This window comes from Euprymna scolopes, chromosome 16 (genome assembly GCF_053919585.1).
Source record: "Euprymna scolopes isolate OS-2025 chromosome 16, ASM5391958v1, whole genome shotgun sequence".
Taxonomy (NCBI): Eukaryota; Metazoa; Mollusca; class Cephalopoda; order Sepiida; family Sepiolidae; genus Euprymna; species Euprymna scolopes.
In genome coordinates, this window is record NC_136497.1 from 113,279,676 (window position 1) to 113,300,959 (window position 21,284).

Below are 21,284 nucleotides of genomic sequence, written 5' to 3' on the forward strand. Positions count from 1 at the left end.
TCATTGATGACGGAAAAGAAAGAGCGGTCGCCATTAGCACGGTAAACTCCAGCTGAGTATCACAATAATACAAACATCTTTTTGGTGGGGGAAGAGAGGAGGAGAAATTCACAAACCTGTTTCTCAAGCAAGTTCAAATCGAAGCTTCTTTCCATTTCGGGGTAATATGTTACCGCATATTTTTTTTTAAAAGCTTCATTACCTTCTCCATTTTATTTCTTTTCAGAGCCCAGTAAAAAAAGGGGGGGGGAACATTCGCCGCTCTTCATGGCTAACTCAGTCAACCGTATAACGTTTTTTCCTTTTTAAGGTATTATCTCGCTTTATCGCCATTCATTCTATGAGCCAAGAAAAAAAAAAGACATTGCCTCCTTCGCTGACAAGAAAATCCTGACTGCCTCTCTCTTTTATTTTTTTTTTTACAAAGGCATCACCACTTATCAAGGCCAAGTGGCCACTCGAGTATAATGGTTAAAGAGTGTACAGTAGTCAATAAAGTAATCGTAAATTTGTTTTATATGGACTTGTATGGAACGGCTCATCAAAAACTTATTTACGTTAGACGTTAGGCCTGAAGTTCTAAGAAAGAAGCTTTGTTCATGGAATCTACGTTTAGGTTTAGGCACAGATAAAGAGTGAGGAAAATTATTGATAGTGTTTTGTGCTAGACGGGTGTTTCTTGTGAAAGTTTGGCGAGGGGGGACCTTAGATTGGAGCTCAGTCGAGCACTTGCCAAGAAAATAAAAGATAAAGCATAGACAAACTCGCAACATCTCTTCTGTGAGATAGAGGTTGCAAGGAAGAGAAAAGGACATCCCCTACGAGGCTACGAAGTCTATTTTGAACTCTATCAAAGCAGGATAAGTTCTTTCTAGCAGCTCCTGCTCAGATGTGGCAACAGTACTCCATCCTTGGACGTACCTGGCTCTTATATAGATAGAGAATTGCATCAGCAATGAGATATCTACTGGATCGATAGAAGGATCCGATCATTTTTCCAGCAGCCTTGGCAACGGATTTAATGTATGTGTTTCATTTAAGATCAGGAGTAAAGTTCAAAACCAGAAACTTGTCAAAACATGACGCCTCCCCAAGACAAGAGCCATTCATTTCAGTTGATGTCAGATGTGGATCAGAACGTTGATGATGTAAAGATAGAAGCTTGGTTTTAGATGCATTAAAAGTAACAAGCCACCTCTTTTCCCATTGTACTATGTGCTCAAGATCAGAGGAGAGAGAATCAGAGAGAACTTGGTCGTTTACGGTCTTAGATGTGTTACCATAGATAGTAGTGTCATCGGCATAAATTTCTACGAATGATGGAAGAATGTGATTTGGAGATCATTAATGTAGATCAGGAAGAGAGTTGGACCCAGGATAGACCCATGAGGGACTCCAGCATTAATACAGACATGGATATTAGCTGAAGGATATGCAGATATGACGTGGTCAATTTTCTCAGATATGCTTTTAAAGATAGTAACTCCACTCTTGGCGATAGAGAGCAAATATAAACGCAGTAGTTTGAGCAAGTGCAACCCAAAAGCACATATAGGGTAAGTTAGGATCTTCTCTGGAGATGTCCCTACCACATGGAAAGCGATCTTTAATATAGGCACATATTCCATGCCCATGGCGATCCTGGAGGTCAGATTTAGAAGTTAAATTAGAATATCTTTTAATTATGAACTCATTTAGGGAAATGGTCTGTCCAATGCCAGTTTCGCTTAGAAATAATATGTCTGGCTTAGTCTCCCGTAATTGGGTTTCAACCTTTGGAAGGTAGAACGTAGACCCCTGATGTTCAAGAGGGAAACATGGTAGTGGGGGGGGGAGGTCTATGTTAGAAATTGGAGATCTGGTTTTAATCGCATATTTTTTCTTGAAAAATGGAGTTTTGTGGTTTGTGGACTAGGTTGACAGACTTGCTTGGAGCAGGGTAGAGAGTAAGAGAGAAATAGAAATGAAGAAATATATATATATATATTTTTTTCCTCTTTCCTGCTTGTCAGCTGCTGCTGTTGCCGTTTGTGTTCCCTATGACCTCGGTATAACCTCACATTAATTCTTAAAAATAACTTGACTTTGCCATAGACTTACGTCCTCTGTTTGACTTGTGTCCACTCCGGAATCTCATTTTTCTTCCCATAGCCTCTGGACCGTGACAAGGCTCAGATAGATATATGAGTCTATATTCATATCTCCCTCCCCTTAACTAGAGAGCAACATCCTAATTTATTTGCTCCTAACTAGCCTTTCATCACTGTGTTAGTTACTTATATTTTCTTTACCGTTCTCCCTCAAGTTTGGACTGTACCTTAATCGATCATGTCTCTGATAGTATAGATGCAGCACTCTCCTTAGATATTAACGCCCAAATACATGTGTTTCTTGACTTTAATGGACTCTGTGCTTATCGCTTCTCTATAGCCCATTCCCTCACACAGACAATCATGTCCCCAACTCGCCTCCCAGATTGTGAACACCAGCAGACTTCACTTCTAGACCTATTCATTACCACAGTACCCAAGGATTGTGTAACTAATACCAATAGTCCACTTGGAAATACAGACCACCTAAATCCCAACCCCAAGATGATGAGCCATTGCTCAAAACGACAAGGTACTACAAAAGGGCTGACTGAGAAGCCATCAGAGAACACATCAGAGATGCCTCATAGATTAATATCTTCTCTCTTCCTTCTGAACAGTGTGTCGATGAGACAACTTAATGGTGCAAAGTGGGCATTGAAGCACATATTCCCACACGGAAGTATTATAGCAACCACCACTCACCCTCATAATTCACTACAGATTGTGCAGCTGCCATTGCACACAGACAGCATGCATTCTGCCAGTTCGTATGTCATAAGTCAAATACAAATAGGCAAAAATTTATAGATGTTAGATGTGAAACTAAAAATAAAGCAAAATTAATAATGAAAAAATAGGTCTGCAAACTCTTTTGTCCCCCCCCACAGTACATATATATATATATATATATATATATATATATATATATATATATATAGATAGATAGATAGATAGATAGATAGGCCACCTTTTTCACAATGTTATCAGTTCCAAATCTCAGCGTCTATAGATCAGAATTTAACAAATAAAAACTTGTTGAAAAGGTAATGACCTGAATTGTGTAGTGGGCTATGTGAAATTTTCCCTTAAGATCGTACATTAATCATCCAGAGCCTATTTTTCGCATTTTTTTTACAGCAATAAAATGATTCACTCATAGTCATTTTCTTTCCTAGTTTTGTAGAGGAATTACAAAATATCTGATATTTCCCCAAAACCTTGATGGAGGAGAGACTAAAACTTGCTGCTATGGTTCTAAATGATTTGAAATAACAGCAAGGGTAGACTTGATTCTAAATATTTCTCATATGTTATATCTCTCCTCTTTGTTTTTCATACATAAAGTACATTCCACAGTGTATATAGATATTGGAGATATTCATAATCGTACCAAAAGAGAGGAGATATAGCATATGAGAAATATTTGGAATGAAGTCTCCTCTTTGCTGTTATTTCAGATTATTTGAAAACATAGCAGCAAGTTTTAATCTTCCCTCTATCAAGACCAGAGGTTTTGGGGAAAGTTTATTGTTAATTCACGACTTGCACAGCAGCCGCCGATTAGTGTAATGGTTAGGGGCCTTACTGTCGTACAGGCGGTCAGGTTTCAATCCTGGCTTGAAGTAGTTGCCTGTCTAGCCACACTGATGAGTTGTGAAACAGCGAAACAGTACTGTATGTGGATGACTATATATATATATATCATAATATAAAGCTGAATGTGTGTGTGTGTGTGTGTGTGTGTGTGTGTGTGTGTCTGGTCACGAATAGGCTCCTATATGGTTGACTATTTTACAAAAATCATTGCATATAATGATAGAAGATGTATCGAGACACAGGAATGGGTATATTTGATCTGGCAGAACGGTAGTTCATTAAAATTGTGGGGTCTGCGTTTATGCCTGGTCTACAAAGTATGGAAATAAAAAATTTAAAAATAAAAAAAAAACGTTTACAAGTGTTTTTGATATAGATGTACATAAGAATACTTTGATAAGTATGTTTTAACTTAAATAGGGATGGTATAATAAAATTGTGGGGTCTGCATTCACGCCTGGCCTTCATAGAATGGAAATAGGCACAAACTTTAATAAAGACTTTTCATATCTATCTGCGTAAGTATACTTTGATAATTATGTTTCAGTTTGAAGAAATATGGTATAATAAAATTATGGGGTGTTGGTTCGCACCTGACCTCCATAGAATGGAAATATGTCACAAAGTTTAACAAGGTTTTTTAATATAGATTCACAGAATATTGTAATAAGTGTTTCAGTGTGAACAGGTATGGTTTAATAAATTATGGTGTTCATCTATTTTATTTTTACTTTCATCATATTTTGCTTTGGTTTTGATACACCCAAATTCAACCCAAATTTACAAACCTTCCTTTTCATAACCTATCATACTTTCATAAATCAGAGTCAATTTTCTGTAGGCTGTTTTTGAACCCAGTCAACGACGGGTACTTTTGCTAGTGTATATATATATATATATATATATATATATATATATATATATATAGAATAATCGCGTTGGCACACAAGTGCTCATCAGATCACTGAAGTTAAGCAATGTTGAGCCTGGTTAGTACCAGATGGGTGATCATTTGGGAATTCTAGGCCTCGGTATTTGTTTCCAGTCGTCTAGTACATGCACTTCACTTGCCACTGGTATTTAACAATGTCGATGCAGAAGAAGTGTGGTTGAAGATTGTGCACCTCCTGCCACAAAAAATTCATGTGCAAGCACCCCTTTGTGTGTATCCATAGTCTGTCAAAACTGAAGGAGTCATGTAACCCACTTTCTGGTTTACGACATCCGGTTGCACATGCGCGCATGACTTGCACACTGTAATATTAACGTTATTATTTCGAAATTATCATGGGAAGAGTGGGGTTTAAAATAACTTAAATGTAATACAGAAATGAACGATGTAAAAAAAAAAGCAGATATATCAAAATTTGAATTTAACTATAATAAGTATTATGGTATCTGTTCAGTGCACATTTACCTATAAGTATGGCCAACCCCTTATAATTCAGTAATTGTAAATTTTCTTTTCAAAAATAATCAATTATAATAAACAGAACGACTCATAGAAATCTATCTACATTCTTTTTTCATTTTAATATACTTACATAGAAATGTTTCTGTTATGTAAAAAAAAAAAATTTTCTTTACGTCACAAGTGTCACGCTCATACATGAATTCCATAGCTAATATAACATACTGACCCAACGGGTCACGGGTAGTCTAATATATATATATATATATATATATATATATATATATATATATATATATATTTCGGTAATAATTTAGTTGTTTTAAAGAGTTATAATAAAAATTGTGGAAAATAATTAAACAATCTTTAATACCACATTCAAGAACTAAGTGAGTAATAATTATGCTTATCCTTTAGTAAATTGTGTTCTTTCTTTTTCCTTTTTTCCAGGAATTGTTGGTGGCCTTTTAGTAAATAAAATTGGTAGCCGGTTTACCATTCTTCTTGGAGCTCTTTTGTCTTTCACTGGAACATTTGCAAGTTTTTTCGCGATGAATATATGGTTTCTCGTTTTTGCACTTGGAGGGATGATGGGTAAGTAAAATAGTGTCTTGCAATTGTTACCTATTGTTTGCAGATATTGAGTCTATTTATTTAAAAGAATGGAAATCGTTGTAGCAGTGTAAGTTCTGAATCCTTCGTCACCAATATTGTAACCTTGTAGACGAATAATGATCAAGACAAACAGTATATAGTTAACAAAAAGTGTATTAACAAAAAATATTTTACAGAAGTACACATCATGATTCTGTGGCCATAACTGTCAGGAATCGCTGCCACATAACATGTTAGATGTAACTATATTATAGTCTCTAGGTAAGATCATTATTCCTGAAATAAGTATATCAGCTTACCTCATAACAGAAGGATTGTTTTTATTTGTGTTTGTGTATTATTATCTCTTATTTAGTTATGTCGCTTCCATTTATATTAATGTAGAGTTGTCTCTTTTTACTAATGGAGTATTGCTTCTTTTTTTAGTCGTGGAATATTGTCTCTTTTTCAGTTATGAAGTATTCTCACTTTTTTATTTTTGTCGTTTTGCTTCCTTTTTACTTATACAGCATATATATATATATATATATATATATATATATATATATATATATATAATTATTGAGTGTTTCTTCTTTCTAATTATTACCTTGTATTTATGTAGTGTTGCTACTTTTTAGTTAGTTTTTTAGTTGTTGTTTCCCTTTCTAAGTCATACAATATTGTCTCCTTTTTATTATGTCTCATGCTACCAGATCAGGCTGTCGGAAGATATCGGCTTTCTGACACAAATGCATTGTACATGAAAGTTTTTTTAAAATCTTTTTGCAAAATTTAATTATTTTCTGCAAAATTTAATTATTTTCTGCAAAATTTAATTATTTTCTGCAAAGCCAAAAACAAAATCAACAGAATCCTCTACATTTGACCAAGCTAAAAACTATGAGTTTAAAGCTAAAAACTATGAGTTTAAAGCATAAAAACTATGAGTTGAAAGCATAAAAACTATGAGTTTAAAGCATAAAAACTATGAGTTTAAAGCATAAAAACTATGAATTTAAAGCATAAAAACTATGAATTTAAAGCATAAAAACTATGAATTTAAAGCATAAAAACTATGAATTTAAAGCATAAAAACTATGAATTTAAAGCATAAAAACTATGAATTTAAAGCATAAAAACTATGAGTTTAAAGCATAAAAACTATGAGTTTAAAGCATAAAAACTATGAGTTTAAAGCATAAAAACTATGAGTTGAAAGCATAAAAACTATGAGTTTAAAGCATAAAAACTATGAGTTTAAAGCATAAAAACTATGAATTTAAAGCATAAAAACTATGAATTTAAAGCATAAAAACTATGAGTTTAAAGCATAAAAACTATGAATTTAAAGCATAAAAACTATGAATTTAAAGCATAAAAACTATGAGTTGAAAGCATAAAAACTATGAGTTTAAAGCATAAAAACTATGAGTTTAAAGCATAAAAACTATGAATTTAAAGCATAAAAACTATGAATTTAAAGCATAAAAACTATGAATTTAAAGCATAAAAACTATGAATTTAAAGCATAAAAACTATGAATTTAAAGCATAAAAACTATGAATTTAAAGCATAAAAACTATGAGTTGAAAGCATAAAAACTATGAATTTAAAGCATAAAAACTATGAGTTTAAAGCATAAAAACTATGAATTTAAAGCATAAAAACTATGAATTTAAAGCATAAAAACTATGAATTTAAAGCATAAAAACTATGAATTTAAAGCATAAAAACTATGAATTTAAAGCATAAAAACTATGAATTTAAAGCATAAAAACTATGAGTTTAAAGCATAAAAACTATGAGTTTAAAGCATAAAAACTATGAATTTAAAGCATAAAAACTATGAGTTGAAAGCATAAAAACTATGAGTTTAAAGCATAAAACATATGAGTGGAAAGCATAAAAACTATGAATTTAAAGCATAAAAACTATGAATTTAAAGCATAAAAACTATGAGTTTAAAGCATAAAAACTATGAGTGGAAAGCATAAAAACTATGAATTTAAAGCATAAAAACTATGAGTTGAAAGCATAAAAACTATGAATTTAAAGCATAAAAACTATGAGTTTAAAGCATAAAAACTATGAATTTAAAGCATAAAAACTATGAATTTAAAGCATAAAAACTATGAATTTAAAGCATAAAAACTATGAATTTAAAGCATAAAAACTATGAATTTAAAGCATAAAAACTATGAGTTGAAAGCATAAAAACTATGAATTTAAAGCATAAAAACTATGAATTTAAAGCATAAAAACTATGAATTTAAAGCATAAAAACTATGAGTTTAAAGCATAAAAACTATGAATTTAAAGCATAAAAACTATGAATTTAAAGCATAAAAACTATGAATTTAAAGCATAAAAACTATGAATTTAAAGCATAAAAACTATGAGTTGAAAGCATAAAAACTATGAATTTAAAGCATAAAAACTATGAATTTAAAGCATAAAAACTATGAATTTAAAGCATAAAAACTATGAGTTTAAAGCATAAAAACTATGAATTTAAAGCATAAAAACTATGAGTTTAAAGCATAAAAACTATGAATTTAAAGCATAAAAACTATGAGTTTAAAGCATAAAAACTATGAGTTTAAAGCATAAAAACTATGAATTTAAAGCATAAAAACTATGAATTTAAAGCATAAAAACTATGAATTTAAAGCATAAAAACTATGAATTTAAAGCATAAAAACTATGAATTTAAAGCATAAAAACTATGAATTAAAAGCATAAAAACTATGAGTTGAAAGCATAAAAACTATGAATTTAAAGCATAAAAACTATGAATTTAAAGCATAAAAACTATGAATTTAAAGCATAAAAACTATGAGTTTAAAGCATAAAAACTATGAATTTAAAGCATAAAAACTATGAGTTTAAAGCATAAAAACTATGAGTTGAAAGCATAAAAACTATGAATTTAAAGCATAAAAACTATGAGTTGAAAGCATAAAAACTATGAATTTAAAGCATAAAAACTATGAATTTAAAGCATAAAAACTATGAATTTAAAGCATAAAAACTATGAGTTTAAAGCATAAAAACTATGAATTTAAAGCATAAAAACTATGAGTTTAAAGCATAAAAACTATGAGTTTAAAGCATAAAAACTATGAGTTTAAAGCATAAAAACTATGAATTTAAAGCATAAAAACTATGAGTTTAAAGCATAAAAACTATGAATTTAAAGCATAAAAACTATGAATTTAAAGCATAAAAACTATGAATTTAAAGCATAAAAACTATGAATTTAAAGCATAAAAACTATGAGTTTAAAGCATAAAAACTATGAGTTTACAGCATAAAAACTATGAATTTAAAGCATAAAAACTATGAATTTAAAGCATAAAAACTATGAATTTAAAGCATAAAAACTATGAATTTAAAGCATAAAAACTATGAGTTTAAAGCATAAAAACTATGAGTTTAAAGCATAAAAACTATGAATTTAAAGCATAAAAACTATGAATTTAAAGCATAAAAACTATGAATTTAAAGCATAAAAACTATGAATTTAAAGCATAAAAACTATGAATTTAAAGCATAAAAACTATGAGTTTAAAGCATAAAAACTATGAATTTAAAGCATAAAAACTATGAATTTAAAGCATAAAAACTATGAATTTAAAGCATAAAAACTATGAGTTTAAAGCATAAAAACTATGAATTTAAAGCATAAAAACTATGAGTTTAAAGCATAAAAACTATGAGTTTAAAGCATAAAAACTATGAGTTGAAAGCATAAAAACTATGAGTTTAAAGCATAAAAACTATGAATTTAAAGCATAAAAACTATGAATTTAAAGCATAAAAACTATGAGTTGAAAGCATAAAAACTATGAATTTAAAGCATAAAAACTATGAATTTAAAGCATAAAAACTATGAATTTAAAGCATAAAAACTATGAGTTTAAAGCATAAAAACTATGAATTTAAAGCATAAAAACTATGAGTTTAAAGCATAAAAACTATGAGTTTAAAGCATAAAAACTATGAGTTTACAGCATAAAAACTATGAATTTAAAGCATAAAAACTATGAATTTAAAGCATAAAAACTATGAATTTAAAGCATAAAAACTATGAATTTAAAGCATAAAAACTATGAATTTAAAGCATAAAAACTATGAGTTTAAAGCATAAAAACTATGAGTTTAAAGCATAAAAACTATGAATTTAAAGCATAAAAACTATGAATTTAAAGCATAAAAACTATGAATTTAAAGCATAAAAACTATGAATTTAAAGCATAAAAACTATGAATTTAAAGCATAAAAACTATGAGTTTAAAGCATAAAAACTATGAATTTAAAGCATAAAAACTATGAATTTAAAGCATAAAAACTATGAATTTAAAGCATAAAAACTATGAGTTTAAAGCATAAAAACTATGAATTTAAAGCATAAAAACTATGAGTTTAAAGCATAAAAACTATGAGTTTAAAGCATAAAAACTATGAGTTGAAAGCATAAAAACTATGAGTTTAAAGCATAAAAACTATGAATTTAAAGCATAAAAACTATGAATTTAAAGCATAAAAACTATGAGTTGAAAGCATAAAAACTATGAATTTAAAGCATAAAAACTATGAATTTAAAGCATAAAAACTATGAATTTAAAGCATAAAAACTATGAGTTTAAAGCATAAAAACTATGAATTTAAAGCATAAAAACTATGAGTTTAAAGCATAAAAACTATGAGTTTAAAGCATAAAAACTATGAGTTTAAAGCATAAAAACTATGAATTTAAAGCATAAAAACTATGAGTTTAAAGCATAAAAACTATGAATTTAAAGCATAAAAACTATGAATTTAAAGCATAAAAACTATGAATTTAAAGCATAAAAACTATGAATTTAAAGCATAAAAACTATGAGTTTAAAGCATAAAAACTATGAGTTTAAAGCATAAAAACTATGAGTTGAAAGCATAAAAACTATGAATTTAAAGCATAAAAACTATGAGTTTAAAGCATAAAAACTATGAATTTAAAGCATAAAAACTATGAGTTTAAAGCATAAAAACTATGAGTTTAAAGCATAAAAACTATGAGTTTAAAGCATAAAAACTATGAGTTGAAAGCATAAAAACTATGAATTTAAAGCATAAAAACTATGAGTTTAAAGCATAAAAACTATGAGTTTAAAGCATAAAAACTATGAATTTAAAGCATAAAAACTATGAGTTTAAAGCATAAAAACTATGAATTTAAAGCATAAAAACTATGAGTTTAAAGCATAAAAACTATGAGTTTAAAGCATAAAAACTATGAGTTTAAAGCATAAAAACTATGAATTTAAAGCATAAAAACTATGAGTTTAAAGCATAAAAACTATGAATTTAAAGCATAAAAACTATGAGTTTAAAGCATAAAAACTATGAATTTAAAGCATAAAAACTATGAGTTTAAAGCATAAAAACTATGAATTTAAAGCATAAAAACTATGAGTTTAAAGCATAAAAACTATGAATTTAAAGCATAAAAACTATGAGTTTAAAGCATAAAAACTATGAATTTAAAGCATAAAAACTATGAGTTTAAAGCATAAAAACTATGAATTTAAAGCATAAAAACTATGAGTTTAAAGCATAAAAACTATGAGTTGAAAGCATAAAAACTATGAATTTAAAGCATAAAAACTATGAGTTTAAAGCATAAAAACTATGAGTTTAAAGCATAAAAACTATGAGTTTAAAGCATAAAAACTATGAGTTTAAAGCATAAAAACTATGAATTTAAAGCATAAAAACTATGAGTTTAAAGCATAAAAACTATGAATTTAAAGCATAAAAACTATGAGTTTAAAGCATAAAAACTATGAATTTAAAGCATAAAAACTAAGAATTTAAAGCATAAAAACTATGAGTTTAAAGCATAAAAACTATGAGTTGAAAGCATAAAAACTATGAATTTAAAGCATAAAAACTATGAGTTTAAAGCATAAAAACTATGAGTTTAAAGCATAAAAACTATGAATTTAAAGCATAAAAACTATGAGTTTAAAGCATAAAAACTATGAATTTAAAGCATAAAAACTATGAGTTTAAAGCATAAAAACTATGAGTTGAAAGCATAAAAACTATGAGTTTAAAGCATAAAAACTATGAGTTTAAAGCATAAAAACTATGAGTTTAAAGCATAAAAACTATGAGTTTAAAGCATAAAAACTATGAATTTAAAGCATAAAAACTATGAGTTTAAAGCATAAAAACTATGAATTTAAAGCATAAAAACTATGAGTTTAAAGCATAAAAACTATGAATTTAAAGCATAAAAACTATGAGTTTAAAGCATAAAAACTATGAATTTAAAGCATAAAAACTATGAGTTTAAAGCATAAAAACTATGAATTTAAAGCATAAAAACTATGAGTTTAAAGCATAAAAACTATGAATTTAAAGCATAAAAACTATGAGTTTAAAGCATAAAAACTATGAGTTGAAAGCATAAAAACTATGAATTTAAAGCATAAAAACTATGAGTTGAAAGCATAAAAACTATGAGTTTAAAGCATAAAAACTATGAGTTTAAAGCATAAAAACTATGAGTTTAAAGCATAAAAACTATGAATTTAAAGCATAAAAACTATGAGTTTAAAGCATAAAAACTATGAATTTAAAGCATAAAAACTATGAGTTTAAAGCATAAAAACTATGAATTTAAAGCATAAAAACTATGAGTTTAAAGCATAAAAACTATGAGTTTAAAGCATAAAAACTATGAATTTAAAGCATAAAAACTATGAGTTTAAAGCATAAAAACTATGAGTTTAAAGCATAAAAACTATGAGTTGAAAGCATAAAAACTATGAATTTAAAGCATAAAAACTATGAGTTTAAAGCATAAAAACTATGAATTTAAAGCATAAAAACTATGAGTTTAAAGCATAAAAACTATGAGTTTAAAGCATAAAAACTATGAATTTAAAGCATAAAAACTATGAATTTAAAGCATAAAAACTATGAATTTAAAGCATAAAAACTATGAATTTAAAGCATAAAAACTATGAATTTAAAGCATAAAAACTATGAATTTAAAGCATAAAAACTATGAGTTTAAAGCATAAAAACTATGAATTTAAAGCATAAAAACTATGAGTTTAAAGCATAAAAACTATGAGTTTAAAGCATAAAAACTATGAATTTAAAGCATAAAAACTATGAATTTAAAGCATAAAAACTATGAATTTAAAGCATAAAAACTATGAGTTTAAAGCATAAAAACTATGAATTTAAAGCATAAAAACTTGAAGCATTTTCCCAAATTACTGGATTCGATATGAATAACCAGAAAAAGGTTGATATGCTGTTATACAAAATAACCAAACCAAACATTATGTATAAATATTTAAGATATAAAGAAGTTGAAGCATAAAAACTTTAATCACGATGGACAGGTTCTGCATAAATAAAAAGGGGTTGATATGCCATAAAACAAAATACCTAAACCAAACACCATGAATAAATATTAAAACTTATAAAGAACTTGAAACACAAAAACTTACCAAAATTGTCAGTTTATTGTCACTGTTATAAAAACTTTTATTTAAGGCTTTTTTCAAAATGCAGCAGAAAAAAACAAATCACATCTTTCTGCTGTTTATGAGAAAAACCTGAATATAAAGAATTTAAATGAGCGATACTTTTTTATTTTTAACTTAATTAAATAATTTAGTCTAAAAATCTATTGCTCTATTAGAAAACAAATCTAATTGTATGATAAATTTAATTTTTGAAATCTAGTCAATGACATTCCTGTGCAATGAGTTAGCATTAATGTTAGTTGGGAGATCGGATTGTGTTATCAAATAAAAACCCGTGAAAATCAGTCGTACTATAAACTTGTTTATATTTTACAATATATCATCTGATTGCATGTGGAACAATGGATAACAAACGCCCACCTCCCTGAATATCTTCTAATATATAAAGTATAGTTTTGATTCTGACAAATGGATATTTCATTAGTCAGTTATTTGTGAATCGTCCTTAACATTTTGAGTAAGTATCTCTTCTGGGGTAGTTAACACCCCTATATCTATGATAATATGGATTCGTCTGGCAGTCAGACATTTCTGCTGTCATAAGCCAAACATTTCTGTCGTCGAGCATAGAGCACACGTGTACTTCTCCTCTTGGTCGGCCTGGTGGTTGGGGTGTGGTGTTTGCTCTGACACTGCATCCAAGTTAAATTGTTCTTAGTCAATGGGGAAACACAATTTTATTTTTGCACACTGCCAGAGTGCCCCCCTTTTGGAGGAGCTGGTTTCTCCCACATTAAAAACGACCCTGTGTTACATTTTGTTTTTGTGGGGAAACAAATAAATACCGAGAGCACACGCATAGTGAATACCAGGACTCTTTCATCTTAATATTGTGACCCCCTAAATAGGACCACAACATTGGCGACGTATGAATTCGAGAAAGGACCCACAAATATCTTCTTTGGATAAGCAACCAACTTCTGTTCAATAAACTCGTAATTTTCTATCTTCTTTGAAAAAGTGAAGATTGCCTCCACAAAGTTTTTTCAATGACGAAAAACGACCTCACCTCCGAAAAGTTTAGTTTTCAAAAAGCTGTAAGTAGAAAAAATCTATTACAAAAGAATTTACTAACTTTTAGTTTGTGCAAGTAATACAAAGCTTTCAAATGTAAAAAATACACTTTTATTGCACTAGATTTTTTTCTTTATCCAAAAGCCTTTATTTTTGGACTATTTGTTGAAAGTGAATACTAGAAATTCAGATATGAGCAATGGGAAAATTGGAATTACTAAAGTAATCGTGAAGAAAGACAGCAACGAGTTAGACGAGAATGTTTTTTCCCCAAACAGCGATCTGGTCAGCATTAGAAACATTTCACTATCATTCTGAAGAGAAGTGAACTTTTGAAGCTTATTTTCACAGATTTGGTGATTGATTGAAGCCTATTTTCGCAGATTCAGGATTGATTGTAAGTCATGAAGTGAGCAGATGAAGGTTAATCTTTTATTACAAAAATTGGGAGCTACGGAACATAAGTTTGTAGACTACATCATCCCTAAACAGGCAAGTAAATTGTCCTTCGACGAAACAGTAAAATCTTTGATCGAATTATACTGTCCAAAAATCAGCTTATTCCATCAATCTGATACTGAAAGAACACCAAGATTACACCACATTTGCTTCAGTCGTAAATAGACACTGTGACGACTTTGGACTATTCTTATTGACGGCTGACAACTTTAAGGTCTTGTTTTTCATACAAGACTTAGTGTTGATCAAGGACGCTGAACTCAGATGCCGGGCACTAAACAGATTGGAAAAGAAACCAAATATAACCCTTCAACAATTGGCTGAGGAATGCCAAAGAATCATCTCGGAGAAGCAAGATCCCAAAAATATAGAACAGGCTGGTGTAGTACGCATTAGAAAGGTATGAAGTAACAAAAAGTCTTACTCTCCAAACAGTCAAGCGAAAGTCAAACATAACCCTCCAGAAAAATACCAAAAGAAGCCTGTGTTATCGCATTATCCATGTCAAGGATGTGGAGAACTCCACTGGCAGAAGTATTGTCCATACTGGTCCCGAAAACATGATCGGTGCAGTCACAATGGACACAAAGCCTCACATTGCAGAGCGAAATGACCCCACAGGAGCTACATAAAAACAATGAGGACCAGTGGCGGCTCGTGCCTGAGATTAGTGGGGGTGCTGCTTCGAAAATTTTACGTATTCGAAATTCGAATATATAAATAAATATTTAATCAAATAATAAACAAACATTCAAATAAATATTCAAATATATAACAAAGACAAATAATCAATCAGAAATGGATAATACGCAAAACCTTTTTTATTAAAAATATTTTTTTAAATTGTGTACACTTTACAGAATAATAAAAATAATGTATACATTAATAAATGTATACATTATTTTTATTATTCTAAACTTTTCAGATTAAATAAAAGTTTGCGTTTTTTTTTGTTTTTTTTTTTTTTGCAAACAAACGAAAAACATTTTCAAAAATAACTTATTTTTTTATAAAAACAAAAAAAGAAAAACTTTGAAAATTACTTGCCTCCCTACGAGGGTTAATTTAGGAGTTTACTATTTGAAAATAGCGTTTTATTTAATAACAGTTTTATTTACAAAATTTATTTTTAAAAATGTATTTATAACAAAACGTATTTGTAAATGAAATACAAAATAATATTTTTTTTTACATTTTTATATAGTGAACAAACAAACAAAAATATTTAAAAAGGTACAAAATTTTATTTAGAAATCTTTTAACAACTTGCATTTTATATAAAAAGAACAAACAGACTTGGCTATTTACTGACCTTCCCATGCCGGTAAAGATCGACATAAAGTAGAGATGTATTATAAGAAAATAGCATGTCATATATAAGCATTATAAAACATCGAATTTTAATGTAGCTTTCTCCCTAAAGAAAACAAAAAATTAAAATTGTCTCAGTCCAGAAGGATTTCTAATTTCTTTTTTTAATGCGTATTATCTGCCCCATCTACTAACAAATACAATGTAAAGTTTAAAAATGCATAATTATAAAAACTGTTTTTTTTTTGTACTTACAAACACATTTTAATTAAAAAAAACCTTGTGTAAAAAATCCATTTTCAAAGTTTAAAACTTCTAACATTGTCCTCGTTGGAGGCAAATAAATGCTAATTTTTTTTATATCTAAAACATACAAGTTAAAAAGATTTCTAACTAAAATATATTTTCAACATAAACTGTTTCTTCGTTTGTTTGCGTCTAGGAAAAAATGCAAACAGTTTTTTTTTTTTTGTAAAGTTTAGTTGTTGCAAAATAAATAACATTTAAAACTACTTAAAACAAACAAAAAGGCAGGAAGATGGGAAAGTAACTTTATTTTTATGGTAAGATTTATTTATTGTATATTTGATTTTTACCCTTGGTCACTTGTTAGCTTCACTGCTAAATCCCCGAATACTTTAAATAAAAAAAAACAGTTTCTGCATATTATATATTTCCGTCTGCTACCGAATTAAATTGCAATGCTAAAAGTGTGCGTATTTAAAAAAAAAAGAAAAGAAAAAGCGCAATATTTTATGTACAAGAACACGTTATATGCACACTTTAATAATAATTTTAAAAAATGTATATAAACCTCCTTTTTGTTTTTTGTTTTTTTCAATAACAATGTTATCATATCTATACAGGCGCACACTAAGCAAACAACGAATTTCACGACGCGGAGTTGCGACAAGTGATAGTTCCTCAAGCGGCTTTTATCGGCTGTCTAAAGCGTCTAAAGCGCGCATGTGTACAAGATAATTTCATTAAGAAAGTGTAACTGAATTCCACAACTCCAAGCAAGTTTTATTTTTGTTTTTATATTAATTTGGAGATACCGACATTAAACTTGATGATTTTATAATGTACACATAGAAAAAAAATAAAATAATAATAATAAACAAACAAACGTATTATTTTTAATTTTATCATTAATATTGTGTAGAAATAACTTGGGGGTGCTGCACTGCTGCAGTCCCACACCTCCATGCACGAGCCGCCACTGATGAGGACTCAAGCGAAGGACGAAAATATACTGAAGTACATGACGGTAAAAATAGGGGACAAGAATGCTAGACTTCAACTTGACAGTGGCTCGGATTTGTTCATCATAAACTACCATACTTGGTGCAAAATCGGAAAACCGAAGATGATGACAACCAAGAAAGTTGCTTGTACAATAACTGGAGAAAGAATATGATTTGAAAGTGAGGTTACCACTAATGTAACGTTGAAGGGAAAAACACTGAATGTCAAGATGTTTGTATTAAAAGAAATGAAGGCGAAGTTCAAGTTACAAGACAATGCCACCCCAGTCTTCAAAAAGAAAGGCAGCATACCGTTTGCCTCTGTACAAAAGATTGATGTAAAACTGGACAGATTCGTCAAAGCAGAAATTTTGACCCCAGTTGATTACAGCGAGTGAGCTGCCCCCATTGTGTATGTAAAGAAAAAAATCGAAGGATATCAGAGTCTATGCAGACTTCTCGACCAGATTGAATGCAACACTTAAGGATTATCATACCTGCTACCCAGCTCTGAGGAAGTGTTTACGAAACTAAATGGAGGGAAAATATTCTCAAAAATAGATCTGAGCAAAGCGTACCTACAGATTCCTGTCGAGGAAGAAAGCTCAAAACTTTTGTGCATTACCATTCACCAGGGGTTCATTTAAGTTCAATAGGTTAGCTTTCAGGATCAGAGTGGTACCAGCTATCTTTCAACAGATAATTGACAGATAGTTGAGCGACCTTGATTTTTCCATCGGATACCTAGACAATGTTCTAATGAAAAGCGAATCTACAGATCAACATAGAAAACACGTTTTTCAGGTTCGAAAAGATAAACGAGTACGGCTTCACACTAAGACACAAAATGTGAATCTTTCCTCGACCAAATAAATTATCTAGGGTAAATAAATAATAAGATAATAATCAGAAGAACACTAGTACTCTTTCACCTTAATATTGTGACCCTATACCTTCGACTGTACCCCCTCTCATTCAAACATGTGCAAATGGTTCAATATAATAGAAAGAAAGGAAAAAATAAAAAGGAATTAAACCATATTTGGTACAAGTAAACATTTTATACCTGACTTGTCCACCAAGTTTCAATCAATGAATATTCAGCAATCTTTATTCTGCCATTATTTAATGAACTGCAAAGAGATTTTAGTGCTTGTCGCATCAGTATGTTGCATGAACCTGAATGGGCTTCACATTTACATTTATTTGTACTAAATATGGTTGGATTGTAGAAAGGATTGGGAATTTTATTAACGATTTCATAAGTAGCAGTTTTTAGGAGGGTGCATCATCCTGTATTATATTCCACTTCTCACATCTAGTTACGATTACCTGGACTGAATACACTATTCGTTGCTTTTTAGGAATAGGTATCCAAAGATTGCAAGTTGTGACGTAAGCAGTTTTGACTACAAAGAAAGAAAGATGAATTGTAGCTACTGAAAGCTACAAATGAAAAAAAGGCGCTGTTACTTTGGACGACTATTTTTCGATTAATCAAAAAGATTAAGTTTCGATTTTACACAATTTTTTTGATTCCCTATCGACTTTTCATTTGGAATTTTTTAGATACATTTTCATTTATCTTTACTAAAAGGGTTAGTTTAAAGTTAGGATTAGAATGAGAGAAAAAAAACCGGCTCGGTTCGTATTGTGTTGGGCATTATTCATGATGCTGATGCTGATATTCGTTTCTAAAGAATATCGGGTACTTACGGGAGGGACCATGTAAAGGTTGCCAACATCCCTAAGTGAAAGTGTTTCTGTGGAACGAACTGGGTTTGAACTTGGCACACCAAGTTAAATAATAAATGATTTCGTCTGTATATTATTTCTGACTTTCATCTGGCCAGTGTAACATTTGTGCATCGAATAAATGTGGATTGTGATGATTGATGAACTGAAAGCGACGAACCATTGGTGAAAGAAACAAGTCTTACATGAAAAATGTCTCTAGTTAAGAGTAGAATAGACAGAGGGTGACTACTCAGCTTTGACACTTTTAATGGTTGTAAATTGTAAATGGGATATTTTTTTTTGCGAATAACACACCACTATCTTTTTTTTTTTGCGAATAAAAAATCACACTCTTCATTCGTAGATTCCATGAACAAAGCTTCTTTCTTAGAACTGCATGCCTGTGGAACTCTCTTCCGATTGCCTACTTTCCAGCTGATTACAATCTGATTGGCTTCAAGTCCAACGTAAACAAGTTCTTGATGCCCCCCACCACCACCTAAGTAAACCAATTTACAAAATTCCCACTATTTATGTTTACTACGCTATAATCACATTGACTAATGAATACCCATTAACCCTTATCCTCAAGTGGCTTCCGGGCTTTGATAAGTGGTGATTCCTGTGTAAAAAGTAAATTAAAATAAAATAAAATAATTCAAAATGTACTATTTGTTTGATTTCATGATACAATCTTCCTAGACATTGCCTCCTTTTGGAAGTAATAAAGAGATTATTTCTTTCCGGGACAGATGGGTGATTGTTTGTTACCGATGATGCCTTCATCCATGAGGGAGTTGTGGCAAAATCGAGCAGGCTAATTTTTGCAGCATTGCCCGGCATCTTACATTAAGCTTGATTCTATGCTACACTCAATCCTCGTCAGGGGAAGATTAAAGCAAACATCTATTTTTTTTTTTTTAGTAAATTTATGCTTTTGTAAGCAAGATGTATTTTTCGTTTGTTTTGTTTCCATCTGTCACATTTTCATTAGCCAGTTTTTTTTATTTTTGCATGAATAAATCTTTCATTTATAATAAAAAAAAAAAAGAAAGTGTTAATCTTTTATTCATATTTATTCGTTTTGACTTTTTTTTTTAGACTGTAAAATATGCCAGATATAAAAAATAGAAATTTTTAATATAAAAAGTTTGGTGCTTCTTGAGCCAACAACCCAAGATTAGATCTGCTATGATCACTCTTCTAATATACAGGTTCGAATCCTCATTGAATTTCATTTTATAGTCTACTTTGTTTAGTCCTTTTGTTTATTTTTCAACGAACTTAATTGTTTGTTTAATGGTGTTACCTATGCAAATATGAATATCAACAAAAGGCAGTCATTCAAACATTACCGTGTTTGAATATATGGTTAAGTGTTAGTTTTAGTCATTTAGAACTGCTTTAAAGCTTCACCGCTCACTCATTTTTCGACCAAATTTCAAACAATTATTACAGTATATAGATCACCTTCTGAGCTACATTATGAAAATAATTTTCAATTTTCGTTCAGTAAAACAAAAGTTATGATGAATTTAGTGGTGTTCAAAATCGTAAAAATTCGTAAGGAGATGAGCGATGTTTTTAATAACTGATTTCCATAGCAACCACGTCGCTTCAGCGACTAGTGTTGCTACTGATTCACTGCGTACATTGTTTTACAAATGTGTATGCTATGTTTACGAGGGCAAAAAATAAGACTGAAATTAAACATAGAACAAGTGAATTTACTAGAAGCCTGGAAAAATCATGGATTACAATAGAAAAATGCGAGCATGAAAAGTTATATGGTAAAGATTTAAACATGCTCGCACTTTTGTGTATATATATATATATATATATATATATATATATATATATACTTTAATTAAAAAACTTAACCCTAATAATACCCCCTTCTCAATCAAATGAATTATCATAAAAAATTAAGTCTTATACTCCAGCCACTAAGTCATGTCGCCTGTGCACAACCGAAGCTATAACTATAATTACTTCCCCTCCAAGTAACAATATAATAAATTCTAAAAACGAACTGATCGCTTTCTGTAAATATAAGTCAAAATTTAATTATGGTAATTTTGAAATTACATAGTCATTACTTTAACCTTTCAGATAGATATATAATTTTTCTTTAACATTATGGTTTTTCTACATTTCTTCATACTTAATAACTTAATAATCCTATATTCTTTATTTCTTCTTTGCTTGGTCGGTTTTTTATCTGCAATTTCCGTTTTAGTCTTTAAATATTCCTATCGATCTAACA

At 29.6% G+C, this 21,284-nt stretch overlaps 1 protein-coding gene across 1 annotated transcript in view; it reads left to right on the forward strand.

Moving 5' to 3' along the window:
- The window catches only part of LOC145296058 (monocarboxylate transporter 2-like), a 166,654-nt gene that overhangs the window by 43,959 nt on the left and 101,411 nt on the right, over positions 1-21,284 (forward strand). Inside the window, exon 3 of the mRNA XM_080142125.1 lies at positions 5,551-5,694. Within this exon, the coding sequence (XP_079998251.1) occupies positions 5,551-5,694 (144 nt within the window). The remainder of the gene's footprint in view (positions 1-5,550; positions 5,695-21,284) is intronic.